Genomic DNA, 19,562 nt, shown 5'->3' with positions numbered 1-19,562 from the left:
ATGAATGTATACCGCATGTTCACAATACAATATACAGCAAAACATGTATATGAAATGTAGTAATGATAACCCTATTGTAATACAAATGTACCAGATAGTCATAGCAAATGTGTCTTGCATCGAAGGCCGTTGCAATCACAGAATCTGGTAGATATTACGTCGTGACTAAAAGTATAACATCACCTTGTTATAACTTCTCATTATGAATTGTATAAACATTGTACAATATTGTTCTAGCATAGAATGTACCTATCCTTTCCTCTGCTGAAAATATAATCATCAGGCCACCTATTAACAAAGGCGTGCTATTTCATGGCCTATAGGTATCTTAAGAATAAATACAACCCAAATAGGGTAAGAAATACCTGCCTATAACAGCATAGAAGAAAAGAATTAAACGGGTTATTTCATAGCAGTGATAGCTTGGTGGTTTAAATTTCAACTTTTTACGTTGCGGTTTCATTACAGGACCTTTTTGTTAGCTATTTGCATGTTAGAAAATCGTTATCATATGATTAAATCTTTTGCGTTGCATCCCTGCTTTTAGCGCACTTCTCCTCTAATAATAAATATAGTTCAAAAAACTAAAAAACACGCTTTTATGATAAAATTAACTAAAAAGTAGAAAATCTAAATGAATCTAGGAATCAATTAAGGAACAGTAAATAGTATAATTGTGAAATAAATTTACAAAGTTTGAACGAAATCTGGCCGTTTAAAGTGGGTCAAAATCGCGTCTAAAGAAGTCGGTTACAAACATACAAACAAACATACAAACATACAGGTGAAGCTAATAAATCTACAAAGTTTGAACGAAATCTGGCCGTTTAAAGTGGGTCAAAATCGCGCCCAAAGAAGTCGGTTACAAACATACAAACAAACATACAAACATACAGGTGAAGCTAATAAAAAGCGTGTAATAAAAAGCGTGTAAAAATAATTTTAAAAATCTAAAAGGTGTGTTACCAACCAAACAGCACGTTGCCAGTGTAGTGTGCAATGGCCCCTTGACGTTCAGAGAGGGAAAAAGTTTAGTAAGTTGATGATGGTAATGTATATTGAATCAGAGAGTGGGATTTTCCCTTTTCGTATTGCTTACGTATCATAAGGACAAGTAACAAGTAGTTGTTTCTTGCGAAATAGTACCCACCTAAATACTGGCACATCTTTCATTGCATTGACTCACATGTATTGTTCCGAAAGATGATTCCATTTTCCATGCACACAGGCTACAGTACAAAGCATGTGATTGCAGTTTAATATGAGTCATTAATTCTTAGTTTTAAACAACTTGTTCAATCAATCAATCAGTGCTCCAATATTTTTTTACTTCAAAAATTACGAAGGTCAAAAAGGAATCTCTTGTTTTTGGGGTAACAAGGTTTGATACGATGCTTGTCTAAAGCACGCAATGCCACTGGTAACTCGAATTCAAGTTGATTCGAAACTATTAGTCCGGTTATCCAAAAAATCAACTTGAACTCTGTTATATACATAATTATTATATATAAAATACGTACCTATCCTACAAAATGTACTTATCTATGATTGCAATTAATAAATTATAGATAAAGAATTACGCCATAATTAATATCTAACATAGTCACGTATTACGTATAAAAACCTAAATAAAAACTACATAACAATTCAGCATGACTTCGTAATTTCGGAATGCAGAAGGAATCTAGCAATAACTTAATAAAACAACAGCTGTAATCAACTTCATATAGACACACATATAACCAACTCATAAAAGATAGAAAATAATATATTATAAAAAAGATTTTCTGCATGAAGCCATACATTGTCACTCCTGAGGACCAATATGAGCAACTCATATATGGGTATTGGGTCAGTCTACCGACATCCATACCGTACCACCGAAACGCAGAACTGCCTTTGCGCTAGAAATTAATATTACGGTGGTACCTCCACGGTCAAACCACGACGGGCTCTACCACCTCAGACCTTAAAACTATTGTAGGTACAAAACATTGTCCCTGTAGTTCCAGGACTAGAATAGGGCTACGGAATCCTCTGCCTGTGGTAAGCGGCGGCTAAAAGGAGGCTTCCGGGGTTGCGGACGGCAAGAGTGGGAACTCGAACCCCCCGGCCAGCAGCCCCGGGATGGACGGCGGTATGTGTGGTCGCATACCGTCGTGAACACCAGATGGTGGTGAGTTTCAAGCTCACCTGGGCGGAGCCCGACGGGGCAACGCGCCAAGTGATTGCGTTCCGTTGGAGATCCCGAAGTCCTCTACGCAGCGCCGAGGACGGCCACCGGAGGGGTTTTAGTGCGGTAAAAATCCCACATTAACCTGTGTCGCTCCCACGGCACCGGGTACCTTTAAAAGGTTTCTCCTCGTTAAAAAAAGGTACATAATTAAATAATATAATTATATAAGTGCATAATGCAAGTTTATGATGCAAGCAGAATTTGAACTTGCGACCCAAGCATCATTATAGTCTGGCAGGCCTATTAGGACATTACGACAACATTCGCTGATCACTTTCACTTAGTGCAAAATATGTGGGTACTTTCTCTTTTCCATGGACCAAAATAAATAAAGCTAAAAACTTATGCATTATTTTATTTTTGTATTTGTAAATCACAATCTAATAATGTGATATTAATTGCACGTGCTCGTAACTACGTTTTCCGTGTACAATTATGTCGTTTACATCGGTACATAATAGTGTAACTATGAGATAAAACGGTTCGCGCAGCATCACCAATCTTTAAATCTATAGTAACGTGTGATAGCTATTATCGATTAAGATAATGATAAAAACGTTTAGTATATTCATTGATCATGAGAAGTCATATCCGTGATAGATGCAATAAGTATTATCCGTATTAGTCGCGCTCGGTATAATGTAATACGACCTTCTTCTATGAATTTGTATGACAGTCTGTGTGTAGCGGCGGTCACAACTCGTCGTCTTTCTGAATCAAGACTTCATAATGTTGAGGTGAGATCTATCAGATCTATTTACACAGTTCTAACAGTGGAAGTGCTAAAATAAGTGATAAGTACTTTATTCGATACGAAAATCGATAGTTAACCGGCTATAAAGACATTTAATGGGGCAAACTTGTTGCAAACTCAGGCATTAACAGTTTAGGCAAATATAATTCTGTAGTTTGCAATTTAGTTTAATTTAAGTAATACCTGTGTATTGCTTAAACCTGATTAAGCATATAATGACGGTCACTATTTAAATTTTATTTAAATATTTGGTAACGGCTACCAATTTGTAAACGCTTAAGTAACTAGTTTATTTTCCTATTTACCTACCATAACTAATTTGTTTACAAACATTATCGACTGTCGCATAGTGATTTCCTCTATTACGAGTACTTATACTTAATTTACTTTTTACTGCATTTAATGATCTTGGGCAGCGAGGGTCGGTCATGCCTCTTCAATTCTTATAGTATTTCGCAAGGTTTAAAAGTAGGTAAATTCTTCATGAAACATTGCACTTTGTCGCTTAACGAATTATTTGAATGAAAAAAATATGACCTAAATGAATGAAAGTGTAATTTAGATATAACACTAATCTAGCAATACGGATAAGGTGATTAGAAACGCTAATAGCTCTGTCACAACAATACCGATATCGCAAATTATGTCAGGTTAAGTAACATATAACACGGCGAGTCCATGGATGGATAACCGCTAAGAAAAAAAAACGATACTTCGTTATCATTAAATTACAATTAAAATTTTAAATAAAACCTGACTGAAACAACGAAATGAAACCCAACCAAATATCGAAATTTGAAAATTTCTAACTATTCGTCAATTCGGAAGGCAAAAATTTGGTTAAATTGTTCTTTATTAATAACGGGACACCGTATCAGTTGCTCAAGGGATAGCAGGCAATGGGTAGTCAAACATAAAGTTCCGGTAATTCCGAAAATTCCCACAGACTGATTAATTCATTTCAGAAACATGATGTTATATTAGTATATCGATGTTATATAGGTATTATATAGGTATTAGGTCAAGTTATAAGAAAGGACTAGAATGTAATATAATTAATGTGTGACAGCCAAAAATAAAACAAATGTTTTGAACCGATCATGAAGGTACCTCACCTCGATGATAGGTTACAATTAGTATCTTGGGTATCGATATGGGTATTAAATATACCTGTATTTAATATCCCATATATTACCTACCTAGGTAATACATGGGTAAGTGTATATTTTTTGTGCCTGTGATACAACAATATAACTTAGTACCTACCCTTTTTAACGCAAAATTTAGCATTTTGTTTTAGAAGTTCATAAAATCTGTTCAGTCGCAGGTAATATATAGATGTCCCTGTAGTGCCAGGACTAGAATAGAGCTACGGTATCCCCTGCCTGTTATAAAAGGCGACTTAAAGGGGTCCTCCAGGTTTGCGGGCAGCAAGAGTGAGAGCTCGAACCCCCAGCAAGCAACCCCGGGAAGGACGGTGGTGTGTGTGCCGCATATGGTCGTAAATACCAGGTGTGCGGGAAGAGCATAAACTGCTCCCACCAGGGCAGAGCCCGATAGGGGCATCGCGCTCGGAGGACTCTGGTTGTGTTCCATAGGAGATCCCGGAGTTCTTCACCAAGCGCTGAGGACGGCCACCGGGGGGGTTTTAGTGTGGTAAAAATCCCAGATAACCCGGCGTCGCTCCCACGTCATCGGGTTCCTACTTTTCGAACGTTTCCCCCAACAAAAAAAAAACAAAAAAAAAGTTAGAAATAGAAACGTTGGTGTACCTCAAGGTGTTCCGAAATTTAAGTACCTACTTGCATGATTACAATTAGTACCTACAATGTTACTAATTTCCGTATACCATGTACTCGTATAAATGTGATAATGATAATAACCATCTAAACAAATATGAAGTCACAGCTCGGTAGACATAATTATGTATTACATACGTCATTGTTCAAAATAAACAATATTATTTAATCTTTGCTTTATCGTGATATCTTCTAGCGATTAATAACAACTTATTGAAATTAGCTGATGAATGTTCATGTATCTTACTCGTCTTAAGTAGGTATGTCCCTTTGCTCCTAGAAGGAAGACTGAAGCACAATTCTACCCTCGTAATAAAGAACGTACTAATCGTCACTTTCGTGCAATTAAGTTTTTTGCAGAAATGACTATGGGTGGGAGAAAAAATGTTTTTCAATTGGAAGTTGGTGGAATCGTTACGAAAAATGCAGTATTTGCACTAGATTAGATAGTAATCTTTAATTTAAACCCGTTTTTCTCTGAAATATCATTTTGCAAATACTGCGTTCTTCATTACGACGGCGGAATTGGCGAAAGTAGGTGATATTATGATAAAGACCGACCCATGTCAAATGTTTGTAAACCGGCTTCTAAAATTTTAGTTAGAAATGATTTTTCTTGCAGAGCACATTATGGAACAGAAAACGATATATAATATGAGGTCGTTGTTACTTCAATAATTAAATGTGTAGGTATCTATATTGCGCAAAAATTTGTCTCTAAAGGAGCAAATTGTCTAAACGCTTTTGTACTATAATTGTTATTTTAATTAGTGCTCTATGACCACTGCCATTTGAATATGTATGAGGTATTTCATATTTATCGTTTAAACAAAACTAGGTGTTATAGTATTTTACCTCCACAACTAGTAACATTTTTCGAAGACAATTAGGCGCACTTTTATAATTCTGCATTAACCGCCCTTTCGCCAAGTATCTTTGTGAATATGCCATTAAACTGATTTAAAAATTATTTCGTTACAATTGCTTTTTGCATAAATATGTAGTAATTCCCGAGCTAACACCACCATCTTATTATTATTTTATCGAGCTCCGTAACCGTTACCGAAACTATCGGATATAATATATTGTATATCGACATAAAAAATATCTTTGCAACCATAACAGAGTCCGATATAAAAGTTTAGAATATTTTCATATAAGAACGGAGTGTGGCTCACTATTATGAAAAGTTATTGACCGAACAAGCCGACGCTGTTCAGTCATTTCACACAAAAAAAACATAAAAACAAATCATTTATGATTCCTTAAGAACTGTGCCGAATTATTATTTCATATTCATGTCCATACCAAGAGATTTTTTACGAAGCATATACAAATATTGAAGCAGTTGAATGATCAACGTTTTTGTTATCAAAAATGGGTTTTCTGATAGGAAAATTATGCAATTACTTTATGATTTCATAAAATATTTGAAGTTTATTATTTAAGCCTTTACGACTCCCGTAAGTTAATATAGAACACATAGTAAATACCTAACACCCTTCATAGTATTTTATTTTAAGTGGATAAAATAAAGCTTATGACATCCCTATTTTACATGATAAACCTATTTTACTAGTACTCCATCGTATCTAATGGCAATAAATAAAGTATAAACTACCGAGATAGGTAGTAGGTACCTGCCTAAACAAAAAAGTGCCCTACACGAGGTCCGAGGTTCAAATGGTTACATGCGTATTAGAAATTAATTATCACTTGCTTAAACGGTGAAGGAAAACTTCGCATACCTCAGAAATCCTAAAATAAAATCATGTTTTCTAAGGTATGTAAAGTCTAACAAAACTCACTTGACCAGTGAGATGGACTATGGCCTAATCCTTCTCATTCTAAGAGGATACCCATGCCCAACAGTGGGACAATAATGGGTTGATGATGACACTCTTCTCTCTTATTATGTACCTACATACATTAATATTCTGGATTTTATATCCAGCCAATCTTACAGAAAACACTTTCTCGCTTCGACTTGTATACCTACTTATATTAAAAACTGAAATCATTATTTTCATGTGCGTACGAGATTGTATAAAAATATTTTATATCACGGCGTGCGTAAATTGGCGTTTTACGCACGCTTCGCGTGCGCAAAACCCCCATTTCCGACCCCGTAATATAAAATTTTATACAACACGCGGACGAAAATAGTACATTACGATACGAGGACGAAAAATTTTTTTCTGACAAGTGTGAGTTTGCAGGCCGAGCCGCAGGCGAGGACTGCAATCACACGAGTCAGAAAAACATTTTTCGTCCGCGTGTTGTATAAAATTTTATATTACGGGGTCGGAAATGGGGGTTTTGCGCACGCGAAGCGTGCGTAAAACGTCAATTTACGCACGCCGTGATATAAATGTTTTTCTGACTCGTGTGATTGCAGTCCTCGCCTGCGGCTCGGCCTGCAAACTCACACTTGTCAGAAAAAAATTTTTCGTCCTCGTATTGTAATGTACTATTTGATAACAGTATTTATATATTATCTAAATCTGTATTTTAATTGTATATTTGTGTGTACATTATTTTAACATTTATTATTCTAGGAACAATAAAATTTATATAAATTTTACAAAGAGATAACAAGTTGATTTACAAATCTCCCAGTTAATCTTTTCATTATGGGTGCTTACATTTTAATATGCTTGTATTGTTTCTGAGATTATGCTATCAGGATACGAACTTGTTATAATTATGCATAATTTTTATTTTTACTATTGCGTAGAACTTACAACATTGTTCTGTATCGTTATACATTGTTTAGACCTCTGAGTGGTAAATATGGATTTAATCGTAACGGGCATGATGACAGTATTGAAAAATCGAAGAATAAATGATTTACTTAAAAACAATATGTTGAAAGCATTCTCAAAAATAGCCCAGTTTTAATAAAAATTCTAGGATACACTATATTTTCAATAAAATAAAAGTATAAAATACTGCAGTCGGCCATCTTGTCTAAAACGCTAATCGTGGCGAAATGACGTCATTTTTTTGGCGAGTCACCGTATTGCTTGAACCACAGTATAATTATACTGTGCTTGAACTTTTCTATGGGATATCGAAGCGTGACGTCACTCGCGGACGCCATGACACCCGTGAGCATTTTCGCGCTTAATTCAAAATTTGTTTTAAAAATGCTTATATTTCCGTTAATAATGAATTTATTACCGAAATAATACGATTTTTGGAATCAGTATATATGTACCTACTATACATTATAGAAGGGGAGTTTAAAATTTGTCATCATGCCCATTCAATCCATATTTACCACTCAATAGGACTTTAAACAAACAGACATATAAATGTGTATTTCAAAATATATTGGCAGGTATTTTAATATAAACCGCATTTTTGTAAGATTATGAATAAATTAATTTAGAAAATGATAGACTTGATAATATTTTAATTGTAAGCCGAGAAGTCCTCATTACTGACTTTTTAAATCACGACCATAGATTAGTAATCACGACTAAGTTATTGTTCAATATAATATGGCCAGCATATTTTTTCGAGTGTTTTAAAATATTTATTTCAAAGACAGTGCTATTGTTAAGTTAATTTCTGTGATTCTTTTCTATTTGTGACACATTCTACTATTCATTTAGTCAAATAAAATGGTAAAAAATTTAAAGGTTATGTCAGTAATATTATTATCAAATTTTGAAGTGTAGTTGCTTAAGTCGTACCGTGTACGGCTAAGGCATTGTTAGAAATTATTCTAATTTTTTGTCTTTGTGAGCTAAACATTATCTTTTCTCAAAATAAGATACTACACTTGCAAGCAGGAGGTTAGGAATGAAAGAAAGCTTTATTGAAAGTTAGAAATGTGAAATTGGGATTTATTAAATATGAAGTAAATACATGCAGCAGCAAATTTCGGCACCCATTCAATCAATCCCGATCAAAATACAATGTAAGCGTTTACAAATGGTTTTGAGATCTTTTAAAGTTTTTTTTTTTTTTATAATATAAGAGTAGCAGACGAGCATGCAGTCCACCTGATGGTAAGTGGCTACTGCCGCCCATGGACATCTGTAATCAACCTCAGATAGGATTAGATATTCCTACCTGAGGTCGGCCACAGATGCGCCGCTACCCCTGAGGACTAAGCTGGAACGCCTCGGAAAAGTCTATCTCCCTTACCACACCCTTCAAACCGGAACACAGCAGCGCTTAACACTGCTGTTATTAGGTAGAAATAGGTGTGGCGGTGGTGCCGCCGGAGTCGAACTACAAAGGGTTCTTCCACCTTCAACAAGTTATCACAGACCAAAAAGAAACACCAAATGGGTGCAATTACCGGTGGTATTACTTTAGGTACGACTTAGGCTATAGGTGGTAGGTACTTAGGCTATAGGTGGTAGGTAAATAAAATATTTTTATTTTATTTTATTCATATAAATTACCCCAAAAAATACAGCATTTTTCCCATAGGGGGTACGACTTGAGCAACCTTTCCCTGCATGCTTTATACAAAAGTTAATAATTGTAAATGTGCATAAATTAATAATTTCCACTTTGTAATAAACTTAATGCACTGTCTGCTTATCTTGAAAACAAAAGCCGTTTTGATGTGACTTCGCTTTCTAGGAACTGCCATTTAACACTAAAGAGTGGTACACCACTCTTACCTTACAATCTATTAACCCGTGGTATTAACGTATTAAGAGAGGTTACACGCATACATAACTGAGCAAGAATGCCTATCAACATGGATAAAGAAGTTGATATTGAGCCCTCGATAGGTTTTTGTGAACAATTGTATTGCATGAATGTACTCGGACCTTGATCCCAATTTGGAGGATGTCACGTTCAGTGGGTCGTTGCTTAATAAATTAACAATACAACATAAAACACCTGCGCTTTTTCTAAACCTCTAATGAATATACAGGTTTATTTTCTTGTATCACAGTAACCTCCCGTAGGAAGGCATAATATCTTAAATTTGAAGTACCTAACAGGATTTTTGTATAAAGCCTTAAGGCCATAACCGGCTTAGCCAGTTTAGCTAGCCAGTTTATCTACCATAAAGGTACATATTATGTTTGTTGAAAAAGCTCATTTTGGATTCTTTATAAGTTCGAAAGAGCGCATGTATGTACCTAACTATGTTTTCTTTTTATGCTTAGGTATTTATAAGATTTTACGATGCCAATAATCCTAAACCAGTTTTAAAAATATTTGTCCGCACATTAACTTTAAAAACATTAAAATATCGTAAAGCTCTTCATAACTTTGTCAGTTCCTGAATTGGTCGTTAAGTTACGAAACCATTTATTTTTCTTATAAAAATGAGACCCTTAGGTAATAAAAACCGCATTGGCATTTAACCAATCTTTATTAGACGGGAAAGACTCTAAGTACTTAATGACATATCGACTTTAACAGTCACCAGTCCACACTATATAACGTTTGTCTGGACAAAATCTATGCTTTAAACACTAACAAGTCTATACAAACCAAGTCAAACGCCGTCGTCATATGTACACGTTTGCATTTTCGGTTTGGCAAGCGTGCGGATATTGCATAATACGTAAACTACTTAATACTAGTAAGATTGCAGATATTAAATTAATCGACACACATTTTTAAGTATCATACTCTTAAATAGTTACGCAATGATCCAATGTAATCCAGGTCCTATCAATACATAAAATCTATTATATCGGCAATGTGTAAAAGAATGTTTGATAAAACTCTTGATAATAAAAACTGATAGTACATATCAATCAATAGATATCATTAATATCATTGTAATCGATTTTCGGAATCATAATATAACAATCCTTACGATACTACTAAGTGTGTAAAAGTGTCAAAAATGTTAACCCTTTATTGTATTTTAGGAAGTCTTATTCTTTATTCTTCATTAGGCAAGCCACGTAGGTACCCAATCCATAACGCCAGATCAACTGCCGCCCGAGCTGCGCTTAATATAGGAGTAGCAGACGAGCATGCAGTCCACCTGATGGTGGCTTCTACTGCCTATGGACATCTGTAATCAACCCCAGATGGGATTAGATATCCCTACCTGAGGTCGGCCACAGACGCGCCGCTACCCCTGAGGACTAAGCTGAAACGACTCGGAAATGTATATCTCCCTTACCATAACCTTCAAACAGAACACAGCAGCGATTAACATTAACACTGCTGTTATTAAGCAGAAATAAGTGTGGCGGTTGTACCGCCCGAGACATACCACAAAAAGTTCTTATATTCACAAACGTAATTACGTACGTGAATATTATGTGAATAACACTTCTTTATAAAATGTAGCAAATATGATATTATAATCGTCATAATAAGTTATAAATCGAATAACATTCGCCGCATCTAAATCCGTTGAAACACAAAATATATTATCTCAAGTTGCGTGCGCCGTAGGTAATAAATGTATAATTGATCCCAGTAACAATGGTAATTTGATAGGGAAATGCCACTATTTTAAATTACCTGTCGTCTTCAGTTTATGACTGGATAATTAGTCGACTACTTACTATGTTTATTTCTGTTTTATAGTGGTGCTATGATACATATAGCGATGTATGGTGTTTATATTGTACTCTGTATGCAAGAAATACGAAATTACCTTCGAAGATGATAAGCACACTCCTGGGTATATTACAAAATAGACCCCCTGAGTAACAAATAACGTTGCTATAATTAACTCGAAATAAAACTTCCTCATTTGACCACGAATTTCTTAAAAATAAAGTTTAAACAGGTTATTAATTAAACGCATTGTACTATAAAATTACAATTTTGACTTAAATATTTTCACTACACAATAGGAAGGTATGCATATAACATTTATTTAAAATATACAAGTCATAAACTTACGTAGGAAATCACAATGATTTTGAATTTCAGTGTACAATACTTAAATCAAATGTAACCGCAGTGAATAGGCCATTACCTACTTTTTTTCTGCAGTCATATGCAATAGTCAAACGATTGATTGACAATACTGTCAAACTAACGTTATAAAATTTCAAATCATAATATAGTTGAACGAGTAAATCTGCCTTACAGTTTAGAATAAAATTGTTGGTCAAAGTCAAAATGTTAGTGGCCGTAAGTTAATTAAAGTGTTATTGAGACGGTAATGTTATTCTGTTGAAGATTTTTGAGAAAGCGAGGCTGGTTGGTGGGGGGAGCCGTGTTGGCGGCGCTGGCGGTGGCGGCGCTGGTGGCCGTGCTGGTGTTGCAGCCGTGGGCCGACCGCGACCCGCCGCACCCGCGCTTCCCGGCCGCCGCCGTGGCCTCGAATGGCTTCGAATGCTCGTCCATTGGGAGGTATGCTTAAAGTGACCAGACGTCCCGTTTTGAACGTGACCGTCCCGTTTTCCGGTTGTCCGTCCCGGTATCCCCAACGTTAACCGCGGGACTCCAAATTGTCCCGTTTTTTCGAAATGGCGTGAAAATTTGATCGGCCGGACCGCGCTTAGTCACGATACGCTCCTGTCGGTTGTCTAACAACAGGGCTGTGAGAGGGAAGGTGACATGTCTGTGTTTAATTCCGATTCATAATTTTAGACATCTAATTATGAATCAGACTTATAAGGTCACACCTTAGACGATCTTGTACATGTTGACCTTGAGTTCGCCCTTATCACCATAGTAATAGGCGCTATATTCGCAGTGCAAGTGTTTCGTGTGGCTTTTTTTTCGTCACGAAACCTGCTAATTGACGAAAAACTCAATGTCCCGAAAATAAAATGGTCAGGTTAGGTATGCTATTTAAACGTTCTTTAGTTCACGGCGTATTTGCAGATTATATTCGATCAAAACCTCGTTAAATTTGGACTCGTCGAATATTTCAAATCCGGTTTTTGTCGAGTTACGTATGTAAATATTTGAAATTACTTATCACTTTAACAGTGAAGAAAACAACATACCTATATGTCTGAAAGTTTTATTTTTATTTCAAAGGCGTGCATCGTGCTTTTCGCTTAACACGAAAGGGCCTAAGTCCTGTCTCTTTGAGGGGATGCCCGTGCCCATTGACATTGTGTAGCATGCGATTTATACGTTGAACTAATTTGTTGAACAACAGAAACATTGCAATATCGTGTCAAATTCTGTAAGTATAAACTAAAATAAATAAACTCCCTTTTTACACGTCCCTTTTTTAACTTAAAATCAGCCAATTTTACACGATAAGATAGTTTTGGAATATACCTACCTGCTATGCATAATTCACTACTATTGTAATTGACTACCCATTTTAACATAAAGGGGGATACTGGAAAGAAACGGATCCGCAGTTGATGCGGCAATAGCGACGTTGTTCTGCGAGGGCCTGGGGTGCGCGCAATGCATGGGCCTGGGGGGCGGGTTCCTGGCCACGGTGTACGACTCGAGGACGCGGCGAGTGCGAGCTCTGAACGCTCGCGAGCGGGCGCCGGCGGCAACCCAACACAACATGTACGACAACGCGTCCTCAACCGTCGGCGGGCTGGCCATAGCCGTGCCTGGCGAGCTGAGAGGCTACGGCGAGCTCTACAGGTAGGATTACTATAGTTTTCAGGTATCCCCGATCACGTATCTCCAAATAATCAAGTTTAAACAGATTATTATTTAGACGCTGTGTAAAATTAGCGTATTAGATTATTCAACCGATAAAATTGTGCCGTCTGAAGTAGTTCCACATTCTCCAATAGCGAAAATTGACGTAGGTATCTACCTGTTGGAACTTTTTAAAAGGTAAAAAGTTATAACTTCGCCGCTTCTTTTCCATAACGAAACACCTTGCGAAGTGATGGGAGATTATTGATGTTTAAAAAAATTCTGTAAAAGATCTTTGAATACCTAAATTATTTTTATTTGATTCGATTTGAAAGATTTTATTGTAATCTACAGGGCGTATGGGCGCCTGCCGTGGCGGGAACTAGTGCAGCCAGCAGCCGACCTGTGCCGGCGTGGCCACCGCGTCACGGAGTATATGGGCCGCGTTCTGAATTCCTACAGCGATCGCATCAAAGCAGAGCCCTCCATGAGGTACGAACAAAAATTTTACAATTTTCAACCTGAAGAAATTGCCAAATATCAATCTTAATCCGTTATTAATAATCAAAACTAACATTTGACAATTTCGATCTTTGATTGGGAAAAATCGGACAGATTGATTAATCGTGATGGACGTTAGTCCAAAGAAAGTTCATTTGAACTGCTTAATATTGGAACCACATAACTAGATCTAAGAGCTCCGTTCAATATTTGAACAAGAATTAGGGTCTCTGGTAAACTACTATTGCTAATGATTTCAGCGAAGTATACGTGAATCCAGCGACGGGAGAAGTGTGGAACGTAGGCGACCGCATCCCGAACCCGACGCTCGCACGGACGCTCGACATCATCGCGCAGGATGGCCCGGAGGCGATGCACAACGGGTCCCTCACGGCGGCGCTGGTGCGCGACATACAAGGGTATGGCGGGATCATCACAGAGGACGACTTGAGGAATTACAGGTGAGACCATTGGCTCCAATATACTGGCTGAGATACACCGTCATTGTCTTAAATAGGGGACGGGCTGGGATCGACCCCACTTTAGACGAATCTAATATCTACTCCAGAATTTCAGAATAATATAACTGGTACATAGTATACAAACAGTTAAACTTTCCGTGTTGAGTATGACGTCAACTTATAGCAAATTGCAGAGTGTTCAGAGCATAATGGCAAGAGTCTATCGCGACACCAATAACAGAAACGCACATGCCATATTTAGTCCCGCTGCTAAGTTGCTGACATTTATCTTCAACGCCCTACGGGGATGGCTGAGCGGCGCATGACCGCCACTTTCGATTTATCGCTGTCCAAATGTTGATTAATTACTTATTGTCTTCAGGGCAGAATGGCAAGAACCAATCGCAATACCAATAACAGACGATCACACTTTGTACTCGGTGCCGCTGCCGGGCTCCGGCTCGGTGCTGGCGTTCATCCTCAACATGCTGCGCGGGTGGGTCGGCGCGGGCACGGCCGCCCCCACCGACAGCGACCTCTACTGGCACCGCATCGTCGAGACGTTCAAGTACGCGTACGCGAAACGCACCGGACTCGGCGACGCTGCACGCTCTAACCCCAGCCCGGACATACCGTTCGATATCAGGGAGGTGAGTACGACTTATTAAAGTGTTTTAGTGATTCTACTTTAAAGAAAATACCGCCACATCTATTCCTGTCTTCCATTTCCATCCATTGAAGTGACGGTTGGAAATGTTCAGTAAGGGGTAAACCTTACATGTGGCACTTCAATTTCGTCGTCAGGGATAACTACGCATCTATTACCGATCTCAGGTAGTACTCTAATCCTATCTGAGGCCGATTGCAGATGTCCAGGCGCGGCAATGGCCACTCACCTTTAGGTGGACTGCGTGTTCGTTTATTTCTTATAAGATTACCCGTAAAATGGATTCGATAGACAATTTCTTAATTATATCTACTTTTTGATTATATTATCAATGGTAGGTATAACTTGAGCGTTTTATTTCTTTAAAAGTACCTACTTGTAATAACATCAATACATTAACATTTTAGTTGGAGACCAATTTGTCTTCGCCAGCGTGGGCTGCGTCGTACCGTGAGTTGGTGGACGACACCCGCACCTACTCCGATTGGAAACACTACGGTGCATTGTTCGAGGGCGCAGACGACCACGGAACTGCGCAAATTGTGGTCATCGCGCCTGACGGGAGCGCTGTGTCCGTCACGAGTACTATTAACTACATGTTAGTTGTCGTATTTTACATTACTATAGTTAAATCTACGACTAATTCTTCGTTCGTATCTACAGTATATATAAGAAATGTGGATATTTCAATAAGCCACTAGAATCCGAACAAATTCTTTTGTTTAATCCCGCGATGCAATTACAACACTTCTGTGTATTTAGGCAACGGTGTCTACTTCTACTTATGCTGTAAAATTTTGTTCTCCTGCTTTTGCCATGAAGTTAATACGATAATCTGAGTTAATGAATAATGCGTAACCCAAATGCCTTAGCATGTGAAAACAATTGTTTGCTGAGATGAAACATAATATTTTTTACGTTCACAGCAATCATCTTGAATTGCTTGCTTATTATTTATTTTGACAATAATAACAAACACTGCATCGCTAGTCTTACGTTGAATTGACTGTTATATATTTACATTGAACGATATCTGTTTACAGTTGGGGTTCACAAAGGCGGTCGAGGAGCCTGGGGATTATGTTGAATAATGAGATGGATGACTTTGCCATTCCAAACCGCACGTCATCGTACGGTATGCCACCGTCGCCAGCTAACATGTTGGCACCGAATCTGCAGCCTCTTAGCTCGATGACACCCAGTATTGTACTTGATAAAGATGGCATCCCTGTTTTGGTGGTCGGGGCAGCTGGCGGTACTAAAATCACCACTCAAGTTGCCTTGGTATGTGTCTCTATACTTGCTTTTTTATAATATAGGAGTAGCAGACGAGCATGCAGTCCACCTGATGGTAAGTGGCTACTGCCGCCCATGGACATCTGCAATCAACCTCAGATAGGATTAGATATTCCTACCTGAGGTCGGCCATAGATGCGCCGCTAACCCTGAGGACAAAACTGGAACGCCTCGGAAAAGTCTTTCTCCCATACTGCACCCTTCAAAACAGAACACAACAGCGCTTAACACGGCTGTTATGAGGCAGTAATATGTGTGGCGGTGGTGCCGCCGGAGTTGAACCACAAAGGGTTCTACCACCTTTAAACTTTATTGTAAATAGTTTTACTTTTATAATATAGCACAACTTAATTACATTTAACAAGGATCAGGATACAGTCAGGCACTGTATGTATTATATGTAAAATAATTCTTAATTACCAAAATTAAAAAAATCACTGTAATCGTATATTAAATCGTCTGCAATATTACAGATACATATTAAAACATATTTTCCTACATATAAGTCCTTACTACGTGTACATCGGCGCTCCCCTGGGAGTGCCGGGGATTCCCGGGCTCTCCTCCATGTTTCAAGTTATAAAACGTTCAACATTGTTTTAGATATAAATAATTATATTATATTAAAATTTATTTTAATACAAATAATTATATTAAGTTACCATAATAATATTTGGAACCAAAATACATAGATTGATAAACTTGCAAACTTACAATTTACAAAACTTGCCACTAGATGGCGCTATTATACCCATGCGCCCATATGTACTTACTTTGTATTTATTTATTACTGTAGGCGGTGGTTCATACAATCGTTGAGGGGAAGGAGTTACCCGAAGTAATGAACCGGCCTCGTCTCCATCATCAGCTGGTGCCAATGGAGGTTGAACATGAGGCTGACTTTAATCCGGTATATTTATATTGTTATTATTATTTTTTTCTTTTCTTATGCTGTTGCATAGGATATCGATGAAGTCGATATATTTAACTAGAGCGATTAGTAAGATGTTATCGATAATATACAGGATGAATTTTTCAAACGGGCCTTCAGGGCCCAAATCCGAAACTATAAGGATCAGCGAAAAATGCTGAAAGGAGTTACGAGGCCGACTTTATACATAACATATTATAATCCTTAAGGATTAGTATGTATGAAAAGATATGTATTTTCTTCAAAATTTTCCTTTTCCTTTAATTTGTCCAATAACTTTACTTCCCAGAAAGTTATCCTTATAAGTGACATTATCAGATAGTAGAATAATATAGAGGGTGTATTTTTGTTTTCAAAATGAACTCGTTCGATTCACGGCTAGGGTAAAAGATATTTTAAAAAACTAATAGTGCAGTTTTAGTTTTCATCAAAATCGGCCTCGTTACTCCTTTCAGCATTTTTTGCTAATCCTTATAGTTTCGGATTTGGCTCTGAAGGCCTATTTGAAAACTTATGTATAATCCTTAAGTACTATACATAAGTCATAACATCGAAGAATTTGTCCCAAAAGGCCTATTTGAAAAATTCACCCCGTATATTTTATAAAAGATTTTTTAAATAACTTATGTTTATCTGCAGGAAGTGATAGCATCGTTACGAGCGCGAGGCCACGCGACGACGGCGCTCAGCCCGACCGCCGGCTTCGCGGCCATGATCGGAGCAAAACGTGACGGTGAAGGGTACTTTGTTCCTCAAACAGACAGGAGGCGAGTGGGCAGTATCGACGGATTCTAAAATGTTCACAAATTATATAAATGTGTCCGTTAATATTGACCGTAGTATGTAATGTACCAAATCCGAATTTCGTTTTAAGCAGGTACAATGTTGCATTAGGTAAAGATAGACAGAGAGAGCGATGGAACGTTCACCTTTTGTGATGTATCGGTTTCCAGCATGTTTCATAATGATCGACATTGGTACCAACATAAGAATCATAATATTACGGTTGTATATTTATACTTTTAATTGAATATATTCTGAACACATTTCCTGATTGAAACAAAGCATGGAATGATGAGTATATGCAACAGTCAAGTATGTACCTATTTGACTGTTGCATGGACCGGATACTTGACCAATACCTACCCAGGTCTATGCGATAACAAATAAAGTCAAAAGCAAGACAAGTGATTCATACAGGTAAAACTAAATCCTGTATAGTATTAACATGACCTTATCTTACCTACTACACCTCCGTTTACTATGTGACAATAGCTATAAACAAGCAAGAATTAATGAAAAAATAATTCAATTTAATTGGATATGGTTACTTTTCAAATTCATCTAAACTGCTCGTTTTAGCAAAGTAAAAATAAATAACGAGGACAGAGAGTGAACAGTATTGCAAGTTTTTATGGTATTCTAATAAAATATACTTATTTATATTAATATTTTAACACTACTTACTTGTACACAAATATTGAAATAGACATCCTACAAAATCTTTGTGCTAAATACTTACTTAAAAACAGCTATAAACATAATATTAAACTATTATAGGTAAAGAGTATAGTAACCATGGGTCTCAAATTAATTTAAAATACCATAGATAATATACAATGTAACTAAAATAATCTGTATATAAGTATAATTGTCATGTTATAATAGTATAAAAAAATATTCCTACTGAAAAATAATATGATTCCGAAAACGAGTAAAACATCATACTTCATGCTTTTCTGTTTGTATATAATAATAATCACTATTTGAATTCCTATATTATCATTTATTTTATCTGTGATTTAATAATTATTTATATCATTTAATTTACAATAATTTGTAAATGAGTTTTAAAAGGTTTAGGTACTTGTACATTGTTACAGGAAACAAACATTGACCTTTGTGTACTATAATAACAAAATATTGCATTTGATGCGTGTTGTGTTTGTTTATAGTTTTATTATAAATTTCTGTGATGTTAATGTTTAAAGTACAAAATAAAATAAATATTGTGTTGTGCTAACCAATATTTTTTATTTACCTTCCCGTGTGTATAAGTTATTCTAGGGATATATCTCTGCATCTATATTCTGACAAACTTTTGTGGGCGTGTGAAAAGGGCGCCAATGGCGTTCATAGTGTAGTCACAGACGTAGTGTAGTCAAGAAGTATAATATGTATTATGTGCGTGTAGTTCATAGAGGAACGACAAGCCTTGTGAAGAGGAGGCACAAAAGGGAATTTCGTGTTACTCAAGCGTGGCCGATTTAGGTACATATAAAAAGTTATTCTGTAGAATACCTATATGGATCCATATCCCAATAGCTTTAATAACTCGAGCTTGTCAGAATATAATACGATGGGTTATTATAATTACACGCTAAAAGTGTACAT

The 19,562-nt window shown here is 36.9% G+C and overlaps 1 protein-coding gene across 1 annotated transcript; it reads left to right on the top strand.

The window, feature by feature from the left end:
* The first annotated feature begins 2,844 nt into the window (after positions 1-2,844).
* LOC140757367 (glutathione hydrolase 1 proenzyme) lies at positions 2,845-19,191 on the top strand. The gene is made up of 10 exons (XM_073093036.1): positions 2,845-2,973; positions 11,927-12,100; positions 13,043-13,312; positions 13,667-13,804; positions 14,074-14,274; positions 14,657-14,924; positions 15,349-15,539; positions 15,985-16,225; positions 17,034-17,147; positions 17,808-19,191. The coding sequence occupies exons 1-10, from the start codon at positions 2,966-2,968 to the stop codon at positions 17,961-17,963; spliced, it is 1,761 nt and encodes a 586-aa protein (XP_072949137.1). The 5' UTR covers positions 2,845-2,965; the 3' UTR covers positions 17,964-19,191.
* The last annotated feature ends 371 nt before the right edge of the window (positions 19,192-19,562 follow it).

Source organism: Epargyreus clarus, unplaced genomic scaffold (assembly GCF_041222505.1).
Source record: "Epargyreus clarus isolate Ecla_fem2 unplaced genomic scaffold, WU_Ecla_fem_2.2 ptg000004l, whole genome shotgun sequence".
Lineage (NCBI taxonomy): Eukaryota > Metazoa > Arthropoda > Insecta > Lepidoptera > Hesperiidae > Epargyreus > Epargyreus clarus.
The sequence above is the reverse complement of the archived record's forward strand: the minus strand, read 5'-3'. Positions and strand labels throughout refer to the sequence as shown.